Source organism: Carassius auratus, unplaced genomic scaffold (genome assembly GCF_003368295.1).
Source record: "Carassius auratus strain Wakin unplaced genomic scaffold, ASM336829v1 scaf_tig00002576, whole genome shotgun sequence".
In the NCBI taxonomy this organism is placed as follows: Eukaryota; Metazoa; Chordata; class Actinopteri; order Cypriniformes; family Cyprinidae; genus Carassius; species Carassius auratus.
In genome coordinates, this window is record NW_020523459.1 from 142,564 (window position 1) to 154,706 (window position 12,143).

Sequence of the window (12,143 nt, forward strand, 5' to 3'; positions counted from 1 at the left end):
ATAAAATACATTATTGCATTTACTTAAGGAGATTTAAAACTTTTATAGATAAAAATATAGCTTTTATAGTTTCAGGTATATGCAGTTTCTGTCATGAGTTGGACGCACTGATCTATATATATATATTATATAACTATATATATTCTATATTATAGATCAGTGGTTGGACGAAAGAAGAAATAACTACAATTCCCACATTGCAATGCAAAACACAAGTTAAGAGTTTCACTTCCGCTTTAAATGCTGTTAGGCGTTTCTGGTGACAGACTCAAAACTGCTCGGCAAATTTTAAACGATTTATGTGGTGGTGGGTGGTCGTTTTTATATAAACAGATCACACTAAACAACTTGCTCTATATACTAATATGTATGAAAAGTTACTATGGTGTGATTTTCATTTATTATTGGTGGTGTAAAACAGTTGCTAGAAAGCTGTGTTGCTAGCTTTTAGCTGTCAGTGCTATCAGGTTACAATTAAGTGAATATATTTAAATATAAATATGTAAATATATATTTATTGCACAGAATGAACAAGCATAAATCTTTACTCAAAGAAATGCATATTTGCGTGCTAAACTCTCTAGCAATTACAGCAATATTGACTCATAAAATTAATTGGCTTAAAACTTTTGACACATATCACTGACATCCTACATCTGGTGATGCGATTTCGCAACTCTTCTCTCTTTCTAGGATCTGCTGCTGAAGACGGAGTGCAAGGACAATGATTGATATCAAAGCATGGGCAGAATATGTGGTGGAGTGGGCAGCCAAAGACCCCTATGGCTTTCTCACCACGGTTATCCTGGCTTTGACTCCTCTGTTTATCGCCAGTGCTCTTTTGTCATGGAAACTTGCCAAGATGATCGAGGCCAAGGAACGTGAGCAGAAGAAGAAAATAAAACGACAAGAGAATATCGCCAAAGCCAAGAGAGCCAAGAAGGATTGAGCATGTAATGGAGAGGGGCCAATATAATAGATACATGATACATGGCTCTTCTCTTAACCCAGGACAGTGCATATGGGACCTGGAGAAAGACTGGGCTTGAAATAGGCCTTAGTAAACCCTAGAGGGAACATATAATTGAGAATTTACTGATCTCAAAGGCAGGACTGCAATACATTTTTCCAGGATATTATAAATACAGTGGAAAATGCACTGCATTGCTGTGCTATACACCACTGTGCAGTACTCTGCATTCCATTTTTTTATTTGGTTTGATCGTTTTTTTAAGTTGAATCCACAAACACCTAAATTATGTTTTTTTAAAATAGTAATAAAAAAACATGAATTTTGACTCAAAACTGTCTGATATCTGTGATTTCTACTGTACTCTTGGATCTTAACCACATTATTTTATAGTTATCTTATTTTTTTGTTTTAAATTATATAAAATTTTCAATTTGGGTTCAAAAATAAACATTCAGTACATCTGAGATGTAATTTTGATTAAACTAAATGCATAAAATGTTCTACTATTGATATGATTTTGAAACAATCCTCAAGCGGATCTCTCAAAAAATCAGCAGCATGTCTTTTTTTCCATTACATCATTCTACAATACATTTCAGTGATGTTAAAAGAATAGTTGCCCAGAAATATAATTTTACTCACCCTCGGGCCATATAAGATGTAGATGAGTTTGTTTCTTCATTGGAACAGATTTGGGGAAATTTTGCATTTATTCACTTGCTCACCATTGGATCCTCAACAGTCAATGGGTGCCGTCAGAATGAGATTTCAAACATCACCATAATCTCCAGTCCATCAATTAACATCTTGTGAAGTGAAAGCAACATGTTTGTAAGTTAACATTACAACAACACAACTTTAAAGTTTTTGCTTTAAAGTCCATAATCAGTAATAAAACTTCCTCAGGTGAAAAAGTCCATCCCCTGTTGTCCTCTCACATCAAAATCAATTGACATATTTTTTAGAACAGTTTTGGCAGTTCAAAAAATTCAGACAAGACAACTATCCCATTGGAGAAAGCAATATTATGGATAGAGGGCATGTATTTTAGCCAGAAGCAAAGTTAAAAACATGTCAACGATGAATTTATTACAAAGCACCGCTTTTAACTTCACAATACTTTTTTATGTTGTATTATCATGTTTTTATCATCTGTTTGAATTCTGACAACACCCATCATTCTTAACTGCAAAGGACTCATTGGTGAACAAATTATGTAATGCTAAATTTCTCTACATCCTGGATGACCTGTGAGTGAGTCAATTTTTAGCATTTTTTTTTTCCATTTTTTGGGTGAACTATTTCTTTAAACGTATTAATATTAAAGAACTAGTCATCACTTGAAGTGTTTCTCAACTGTCTCCAGAAAACCAGTACTGAACATTTCTATAATATTTTAATATGTGTTGAGATGCGGTTAAAAAAATCAGCAGAACTACTAAATCATTTAAATTGCAATTTTACTTGAAAACAGCAAAGGAGGTTTCAAAATTGAGCCTATTTTTTGCCTCCTGGAGGTGTCCATGACCTGGGCTGGAATGTGTTGGCAGTGCTTATGGGGTCCTCACTGAATTCAGTCTGTCCAAACTGTGTGGCAGAGGCATGACCTTTGACCTGAGTCTGAACAGGTTGGGCCACCAAACCTTCCTCATACTCTTTGGCCTGCAGGGTTCATCACTCTCCTCTGCGTCTGAAGCTCTGATTTTGATCTGTTCCCTGTAATTTTAATTGTGTAACAACATCTATAGAGGGCCACAGACACGTTAACACAACACTTCCAATAATACATTCATTACAACATTACTGGCTACAGAACTGTCATTTCATTTTAATATATAATAAACAGAAAATGTACAACATTTCTGCTCTTAAATGTTTTTGTTTCATTTGTATTTTTAGACATTATTAATACCTCTATTGTAGGTGGCTGTTTCCACCTGCCTCTGATCCAAGCTAAGGGGAAAAAGACGAGAGATAAGGATGTTAAACAAGGAACTTAGTTAATATATCATTTGGAAATATATATGAAATCATTTAAATTTTAAAGTTAAGTACAATATGATATAACATCTAATAATTGGCTTATGACAAATATCTTATTTACTAAGGTCAGTTTTCAAATATGCAAACAGTTTTAGATTAGAAAGATAATACAGAAACAATCTGAACTGAAATATTTGGTTGAATTTACATTATCGTAAAAATATAATATTTGTTCATTAATGTAGTCTTTATTACCATCCGATTCAGAAGGAATTCTTCCTTCTATGTACTCAAACTCTTTTGGATTGGTTGCTTCTACTAGACGTCTTGGCCAGATGAGACTTCCTGAAGAAGACAAGGCATTGGTTTTATTTAAACCATAAAATTAAACAACAAAAAAATAAGTTATTAATAAGTATATATATTATAAGTTGTATATTTTAAGCATTAATATAATACATTTTCATTATATGAATAAATCTCAAAACCAATAACAATTTATAAACATTGTTGCTATTATTTTGCCTTTATATTAATAAACATGACCTTTTTTTTAACTTTTTTTTTTCATCACATTTGTTTTATTATTTCTTCTTTAGCATACATTACATAAAATGTATGAACAATACATGCAAAGTCAACAGAACTAATGGAAGATAAGGAAAGATACAAAAAAAAAGAAAAAAAGAAACAAAAATACAAGACATGACCACATTTGCTTTGAATCGTAGGTTACACAATTACCTAACATTAATGCTCTCGTGTGATTGGTTCTTGCTAACGCTCTGACCAATCAGAGTTCGCGTTGTAGACACGTCACAATATGGCTGCCTCCTTTCTTACAACGTACACAACAATCATGTCTAAAAGCTGAAATATATCGTTTACATTTCGCGTGTTGTGCAAAATGAATTTGTTTAGTTTAAAAACGCGGTTTTACAGGCTAAAAAATGGCCACTCGAAAACTTTGGCAAAAGACTGTAAACATACATCTGTTCTAATTACTTCACTCTGACATCAAAATACACAAATAAGCATAAACGCTTCAATGTTTCTACAACGATGTTAAGTTTTCTATATGCCAGGCAATCAGGGGTTGACGACCCAGTTCGTCTGAGACGGGCAGAGTCTACAAGAAGGTAATGCTGTAATGTTTTTTCCCCCAGATGTTTCTTCTTGAAGAACCAAATACAAATAGTGAAAAAGTGTTAATATTAGTCATTAATACAAAAAAGGTGCGCACATCCCACAAACCCAAACAGGGCTCAGGTGCAGGACAAAGGAGTCAAACTGAAAAGAAAAAAAAAAAACACGTAATGTCCGTACACTGATAAATGTAGCAGTTATATCAGTGTGCAGAAATTACGTATTATTATTATTTTTTTCAGTTTGACTCATTTTTCCTGCACCTGAGCCCTGTTTGGGTTTGTGGGATGTGCGCACCATTTTTTTTTTGTATTTATGACAAATATTAACACTTTTTCACTATTTGTATTTTGGTACAGTGTAATAATGTTAAGATTAAGTATGTTACATTTGCTTGCATAATTATGTATTTATAGAGGAAAATGTTGGACTAGCATACAACTTTTTAAAAACGTTTTTAAATAAATACTTTTAATTTGACATCAAATATATCTAAAAAGTCACTGAAAAAAGTGGCACAAAGCACTCTCGTAATCTGTATCTTTAGGGTGCTGAGTCTGGAGTTGAACCACAACAGAGATGTTGATCGTATTCATGGCAATGGAATTAACACTCTGGACATTGAGGTTATTGATGGAAGATAGTAAGTGTACTTTAAGCATAGAATTCACATTTACATATTTATGTATTTGATGCACAATTATTTTCTAGTGATGACTCTATATAACAGAGAGACAATAATTACAGCAAATGTCTGGCCTTTTTGCATTCCAGTATGTTGTCAGGTGGATCCGATGGCGTAATTGTGATCTATGACTTGGAAAACAACAGCAAGAAGCCTCAATACACTTGCAAAGCAATCTGCACAGTGGGCAGGTCAGTATGATCATTCACAGTGATCCAGTGATCACCAGAAGGCGGCAGTATGATATTTTCAGATTTTAATGCGTGCTTACATGTTAGGTGTGACTTTCACATCTTTGTTTTTCTGTGAAGGTCCAGTCGGCATGTGCATAAATTCAGCGTTGAAACAGTGCAGTGGTACCCACATGACACTGGTATGTTTGTATCCAGTTCATTCGACAAAACCATGAAAGTATGGGACACAGAAACTCTTAAGGTGTGTGTATGTCCTTGTCCTTGAGATTACTCATTAATTCTGTTATAATATTTAGTGGAAATATATATATATATAGCTATTTTCATTTCTGGTTAGATGCTAACTGCATTTCATTTGCTTTGTCCTTGTTCTTTAAACAATCACAATATTGTTGAATCTATTCTAAGTTTACATGACCACCTGCTTTTACCCAGTCCACAAATTCCCCATAGTGTTTACACAAATGCAATTTAGCCAACCATCCCACAGCTGAACGCAGTAAGCAACTGTGGAAGCACCAATCTGCTCAAACAGTGGCTGTTTTGTGGTGTCAAATGTCCCTTATCTATTGGCCATTCATCTGGTATTTGCATTGTAACTGACACACAGGAATGGTGCCCAAGCAACATTCAATGCCTTTTGCTCCCTTAAGCACATCTGACATGGGTGTATATATGTGTATATTCCTTTTAGAATATTATTCTTCACATTAAGTTTCATTGAATATGCATGATTATTTATAAATGAAGTATTGATTTATTTCAGCCAGCTGAGGAGTTCCAGTTTGATGGCAATGTCTACTGTCACCACATGTCTCCTGTAGCCAGGAAACACAGTCTTGTAGCAGGTGTGTTCTCTGACCAAACCAAACTTTCTGCATGTGGCTGTTCTTTTGCAGTTCTGAGCACTAATTACTCTTTGATTTGATTCCTTTGTGTCCTTGTTTCAATCACATGTTAATAATCTAGAAGCCTTGGAGCTGTAGAGTTGCACATTCAAAGCTCGTACATCTTCAGATGGCCTTAAAAAAAGAGTTTATTGCTAAAATGCCCTTTAGATGGACGTTCATATCTGCTCTAGAAAATTATTTAGGTTAAAGTGGAAGAATTAAGAGAACTTTATCATCATTATCATTAAATGGGGAGACAGCGAAACACTTCCTGCTTTAGATATGAGAAGTGAGGAATCCAGGCACTTATCTCCTAATCAAGAAGGACAGGTTATGAACACCTCAATGTCCCATTGTCTCCTTTTCTCTCTTTCTTTTTGCTTTTGTTTTCTCTCACTGCCAGAGTTTCAGTAATTATTTACCCCACATCCAATTTTTTTTTCTTTTTTTTCTTAATAATCTTCCATAGTATAAGTAAGCAGTGACATGCTGCTGTTTAAATGCTGAAAACCAAATACAACCTTTTCTATAGTATCATATTTATCATAAGTTGAGATCTGCCCTCATTCATACTTTTTGTACATATGATCAGTCTTTTTGTCTTCACTGGATTATCTTTACAGGGTAAACAGCTACCAGAAAAATGACGTCAAGTGTGACATCAAAGACCTTACAGAATTTTGCAGAACTTCATGCATGTCAAAAATTATTAATCCCGGGTGCTCTCTGAGTGTTTGAAGCATGGTTTACATTAAAATTTCTCAGAACCATTTTAAGATCTTTTTCAACATTTTCCCAAAATAATTTCTATTCCAGAAAAATAAATCTTATAAAATAACAAAACATTGTGCCATTACATATAACATATATTGATGTGTTCAGTGCATTTTTCCCTTAACACTGGGCTCAAAACTCCTACAGTAAGAGTGTGTCTGAGCTATAGTGTTATTCCGCTCACTCAGCTCTATTGTACTCTGTGTTGGCAGTTGGTACCAAGGACCCCAAAGTGCAGCTTTGTGATCTGAAGTCTGGGTCGCGCATCCACATCCTTCAGGGTGAGTAATGCTTGTTGTTTCTGAATGGAGACAGCCCTGGTGAAGGGTGATTGTTCTCTCTTAAAGGCCAAAGGCTCAAATGTTTTGAACAGACATGGGTTATTAAACCTTGGCTGTATTAGCAGCAACTTTCCCCAGAAGGTTAAAAAAAACACCATTTATTTGCGATAGAAATCTTTTGTGAAATATTAGAACGGTTACACAAATGTTCAACATAAAATTTTGAGCTATTTAAAGTGTCCTTGCTGAATAAATATATACTTTTCCTTTAAAAACAACTTAATGACCCAGTACTTTTGAATGGTAGTATACAAACATTCAGAGCTGGTTAAAGTGTCAGTTATCGTGAAACAAGTTTTCCCTGACAGGTCACAGGGGTGAGATCCTCTCAGTCAGATGGTCTCCACGATACGATCACATCCTGGCCACAGCCAGGTAAGCTCTTCCACACCTGCACAAATGTCAATGCGCTCCCCTTTCCTTTGCTACTATAACAATAAATAGCCACATCTTGTGCTATATGATGCAGTTTTTTTTTATCTATTGAGGATTCTTTAGTCATTTAAAGCCTTTTGGTTATTATGGTAAGTTGTAAATTTAGTTTTTTCTATATTCAAGTCACATGCAGTTCACATGCATCAGTAGATTCAGCACTCATCTTCACTTCGCATAATGTGAGTGAATGAGAGTGAGATAATAAGCCATTGTGGACTTTTAAAACTGTCTTTCCTGCCTGGAAAATGAAGAAAACCGCTGTGTGGGACAGCCTTCTGCAAGATTTTTTGTAGGATGACTTTCAGGCATTTTGGCATCTGTTTTGTTTGGCATCTATTTCCCAAATGAGATTGTCGATGATAGCCTTATTTAGATGTTAGCATTTTAGCATTACATGAACAGAGGGATCGAACTTTAAGGCCAGTTCTGAATCTGACCTGACCATCTGAAAGTGATTTATTCATCTTGTATTATTGCTATTAACTCTTGTGCAATGGGTTTCCGGATAGCACTGACAGTAGGGTCCGTATCTGGGATGTGAGAAGAGCCTCTGGGAGTCTTTTTACTTTGGACCAGCACAATGGGGACAAATCCAAGGCCTCATCTGAAGCAGGTGAAAGCACACTTGTTTCATCAAGCCTCATGAGAATAAATGTGTTGTAATTTTTATATGAACGCCAATCTGTTGTGATCAGTTAAATTCGTACTTAAAAACATTCCAGAGCTAATTCATGTAGATGTACTGAAAATATTATTTACTGCTTGCATTCTGTAAAATGCTTTTTTTATGTGGCTGAATATTGAATATTGAATATTATTTTCTTCTGTCACAGAAAATATGCAATATGCAAATTAATATTATATACATATAGTATTGCATAATTACATATATGTAATATACATATATAAAATAATGATTATTATACACTATAATTTAAATGTGAATATATATTTGTGCATTTTATTTGTAGATTATTATACAATGCAAATATATTTCTGTATTATATTTATTATTTGTAAAATACAATACAATATATATAAATTATGTAAATATATTACTTTTCTTCCAGTGAACACAGCACACAATGGGCGAGTGAATGGATTGTGCTTTACAGCTGATGGACTTCATCTCCTCACTACTGGGACGGATGATCGCATGCGCCTTTGGAACAGTGCCACAGGGGAAAACACATTAGTGAGTAGCAGTTAGGGCTGTTTGAAGACTTTTTTAAATACCTAATATCTGTTTTGTATAAGAATATATCAAGAATTATATTTTGAGCCTGTGTTCTTGCAGCAAAAGGAATAAGTCTTCTCTCATGAGTGTTACTGGCCTTCTGTGGATCAAAAGAGGTTATTCCAAAAGACAGAATGTTACCAGACATGAAAACAAGATAAAATCATTTGAAGTCACTCACGTGTTTTTTCTTTGTTAATGGCAAGAAATATGTTGGCTATGCACATTTTCATTTGCTAAGTTGTTCAATTGTTGCTAATAAATTGTTTTTTCTCATCAATAGGTGAATTATGGGAAGGTTGTGAATGAGAGTCGCAAAGGCCTCAAGTTTACCGTATCGAGGGGCTGCAGTCCGGAGTTTGTGTTTGTGCCATGTGGCAGTGCGGTAGCAGTGTACGGGCTTCACTCAGGAGAGCTGATCACTATGTTAAGGGGACATTATAATAACGTAGACTGCTGTGAGTTCCACCCAGACTATCAGGTAATGTTGATCCTGATTATTTGCTTAGCAGTTAGTCTTTACTGATAAACTAAACAAACTAAACAATTGAAAGCTTCTGAGGTCTTGTAATTATTTAATGTGACTCATTACTGACTGTGAATCTGTGGGCTGTGTATTTAGGAGCTGTACAGTGGAGGTAAAGATTGTAACATCCTGGCCTGGGTGCCAGTGCTGAGACAGCCTGACATTGAGGATGATGAAACCAACTCTAAACGGGTAAAACAGTTAAAGACATTCTTTAATATAAAATGTATTGGATATTTAATTATCTCTTATTTAGATTTTAAAAAATGGGAAGTTGATTGAATTAATGGTGCATCTTTATAACGAATTCAGTGTGTTGTGGATCAGCTGTTTATATCTTTACAGATCTGCAGGTTTGGTTTAGGTGGGGCAGAACATGAATCCAAATTTGTGCATCACGTAAACACATTTTGCAACCTTGCTCACGTCCCTCAGCCAATAGATAAGATCAGATGAGCTGAGCCCTTTAAGGCATGTGTTCAGCCGCGATTGCTGTCAGTCATGGTATACATGGGATGTGCATGTTAGCTGAAGTCACATCTTGATGGCTTGTAGTTTATCAGTCACTCTGTTTTGTGTTTTAACATCCTGCGCTACAAGTTTTTCTGGAAAAGAAAATCTTGTACACATTTAAATAATTGTAAATAAATAATTGCATCACTGCATTACTGATGCACACATAGTAGGTACCGGTGTTAGAAATTACGTAGCTTAGTTTTATATATATATATTTTTAACTTTTTTTTTTTTGCAATAATAGCTGGAATTTATTTAGCCATGACTCACAAACTTATATATGCAAATATATGCTCTGTATCATTTAAACAATAATTAAACATCACTGAACTGAATTGTGTAGGCTTAATAATGATTAAATGTTTAATGTTTCTGAATATTCTGGATACATATTTTCACAGGGTGGAACACAAGCTGCTATCAATCCTGCTTTCGAAGATGCCTGGAGCAGTGATGAAGACTGACAGAGCAAGGAACCCATCAAGCGTGTTTTTTTTCTTTCTTTTAATAAATATCCAAATTAAACTACTCTATACATTCCTTCAGAGGTAAATGTACTCTTGCTGCATTCTGTTGCATATTGCATCAATGGATGGCCACGATGTGAATGGACATAAAAAAGTCTGATGGATGTCGAGTATTTCCATTGGTTGTCACCTACTGATCTGCCTGTGGATTTTAAGATTTACATTGTCTTGAGCATTACATTTCTGCAGGATTTCACATTGATGTGAACTACAAGTTCTCATATCTTTAGAACCAATAAATACCAAGGTTAAGTGAAAAAAAATACTTTGTGATTATGCTGAACATTCACTTACCTAAAGGATTATTAGGAACACCTGTTCAATTTCTCATTAATGCAATTATCTAATCAACCAATCGCATGGCAGTTGCTTCAATGCATTTGGGGGTGTGGTCCTGGTCAAGACAATCTCCTGAACTCCAAACTGAATGTCAGAATGGGAAAGAAAGGTGATTTAAGCAATTTTGAGCGTCACATGGTTGCAGACGGGCCGGTCTGAGTATTTCACAATCTGCTCAGTTAATGGGATTTTCACGCACAACCATTTCTAGGGTTTACAAAGAATGGTGTGAAAAGAGAAAAACATTCAGTATGCGGCAGTCCTGTGGACAAAAATGCCTTATTGATGCTAGAGGTCAGAGGAGAATGGTCCAACTGATTCAAGCTGATAGAGGAGCAACTTTGACTGAAATAACCACTCGTTACAACCGAGGTATGCAGCAAAGCATTTGTAAAGCCACAACACGCACAACCTTGAGGCGGATGGGCTACAACAACAGAAGACCCCACCGGGTACCACTCATCTCCACTACAAATAGGAAAAAGAGGCTACAATTTGCACGAGCTCACCAAAATTGGACAGTTGAAGACTGGAAAAAATGTTGCCTGGTCTGATGAGTCTCGATTTCTGTTGAGACATTCAGATGATAGAGTCAGAATTTGGCGTAAACAGAAGGAGAACATGGATCCATCATGCCTTGTTATCACTGTGCAGGCTGGTGGTGGTGGTGTAATGGTGTGGGGGATGTTTTCTTGGCACACTTTAGGCCCCTTAGTGGCAATAGGACATTGTTTAAATGCCACGGCCTTCCTGAGCATTGTTTCTGACCATGTCCGTCCCTTTATGACCACCTCTTCTATCAGCTTGAATCAGTCGGCCTGTTCTCCTGGGAAGTTGTGGCCTAGTGGTTATAGAGTTTGATTCCTAACCCTAGGGTTGTGGGTTCGAATCTCGGGCTGGCAATAACACGACTTAGGTGCCCTTGAGCAAGGCATCGAACCCCCCAGCATAAATGGCTGCCCACTGCTCCGGGTGTGTGTGTTCACAGTGTGGTTGTGTTCACTGCTCTGTGTGTGTGCACTTTGGATGGGTTAAAAGCAGAGCACAAATTCTGAGTATAGGTCACTATACTTGACTGAACATCACGTCATTTTTCACTTTCACTTTCATGTACCCATCCTCTGATGGCTACTTCCAGCAGGATAATGCACCATGTCACAAAGCTCGAATCACTTCAGATTGGTTTCTTGAACATGACAATGAGTTCACTGTACTGAAGTGGCCCCCACAGTGGCCTCAACCCAATAGAGCATCTTTGGGATGTGGTGGAACGGGAGCTTTGTGCCCTGGATGTGCATCCCACAAATCTCCATCAACTGCAAGATGCTATCCCATCAATTTGGGAAAACATTTCTAAAGAATACTTTCAGCACCTTGTTGAATCAATGCCACGTAAAATTAAGGCAGTTCTGAAGGCGAAAGGCGTCAAACACATTAGTATGGTGTTTCTAATAATCCTTCAGGTGAGTGTATTTGTTTTTACTTAGTGGGATTATCATTATTTGAGTTAGAATTTTTTTTTAATGAAAAATTGGAACATGTTATTAAAACATTTTATCAAGTAATATAGTGTGGCA

General features: G+C 36.0%; 2 protein-coding genes and 1 long non-coding RNA gene across 4 annotated transcripts; 2 read left to right on the top strand and 1 right to left on the bottom strand.

Annotated features, from left to right (window-relative positions):
• Positions 1 to 218: 218 nt before the first annotated feature.
• On the top strand, positions 219 to 1,305 carry LOC113069847 (small integral membrane protein 15-like). Of its 2 annotated transcripts, none has more exons than XR_003279817.1 (2): positions 219 to 304; positions 694 to 912. XR_003279817.1 is itself a non-coding variant. In XM_026242905.1 (2 exons), exon 2 carries the CDS (start codon positions 725 to 727, stop codon positions 947 to 949), a length of 225 nt encoding a protein of 74 aa, XP_026098690.1. In that variant the 5' UTR covers positions 219 to 307; positions 694 to 724; the 3' UTR covers positions 950 to 1,305. The 2 variants fall into 2 exon arrangements, 1 of the variants encoding a protein (XP_026098690.1); XM_026242905.1 differs by having other exon boundaries at positions 219 to 307; positions 694 to 1,305.
• A 415-nt stretch (positions 1,306 to 1,720) lies between these two features.
• On the bottom strand, positions 1,721 to 3,303 carry LOC113069848 (uncharacterized). Its single transcript, XR_003279818.1, has 3 exons — positions 3,212 to 3,303; positions 2,886 to 2,926; positions 1,721 to 2,689 (listed from the first exon to the last, which is right to left on the bottom strand). It is a non-coding gene; the product is annotated as an uncharacterized LOC113069848 (long non-coding RNA).
• Positions 3,304 to 3,771: 468 nt separating this feature from the next.
• On the top strand, positions 3,772 to 10,490 carry LOC113069849 (DNA excision repair protein ERCC-8-like). Its single transcript, XM_026242906.1, has 12 exons — positions 3,772 to 4,095; positions 4,650 to 4,745; positions 4,877 to 4,978; positions 5,099 to 5,222; positions 5,748 to 5,829; positions 6,858 to 6,926; positions 7,295 to 7,361; positions 7,931 to 8,034; positions 8,492 to 8,616; positions 8,942 to 9,139; positions 9,281 to 9,376; positions 10,102 to 10,490. The coding sequence occupies exons 1-12, from the start codon at positions 4,019 to 4,021 to the stop codon at positions 10,162 to 10,164; spliced, it is 1,203 nt and encodes a 400-aa protein (XP_026098691.1). The 5' UTR covers positions 3,772 to 4,018; the 3' UTR covers positions 10,165 to 10,490.
• The last annotated feature ends 1,653 nt before the right edge of the window (positions 10,491 to 12,143 follow it).

Excerpts from the sequence above, each read along its gene's own strand:
- LOC113069847 (XM_026242905.1), top strand. The coding sequence starts at position 725 with ATGATTGATATCAAAGCATGGGCAGAATATGTGGTGGAGTGGGCAGCC.
- LOC113069849 (XM_026242906.1), top strand. The coding sequence starts at position 4,019 with ATGTTAAGTTTTCTATATGCCAGGCAATCAGGGGTTGACGACCCAGTT. Across the intron at positions 6,927-7,294 it reads GCGCATCCACATCCTTCAGG|GTCACAGGGGTGAGATCCTC; the intron begins GTGAGTAATGCT and ends TTTCCCTGACAG. Across the intron at positions 7,362-7,930 it reads CACATCCTGGCCACAGCCAG|CACTGACAGTAGGGTCCGTA; the intron begins GTAAGCTCTTCC and ends GTTTCCGGATAG.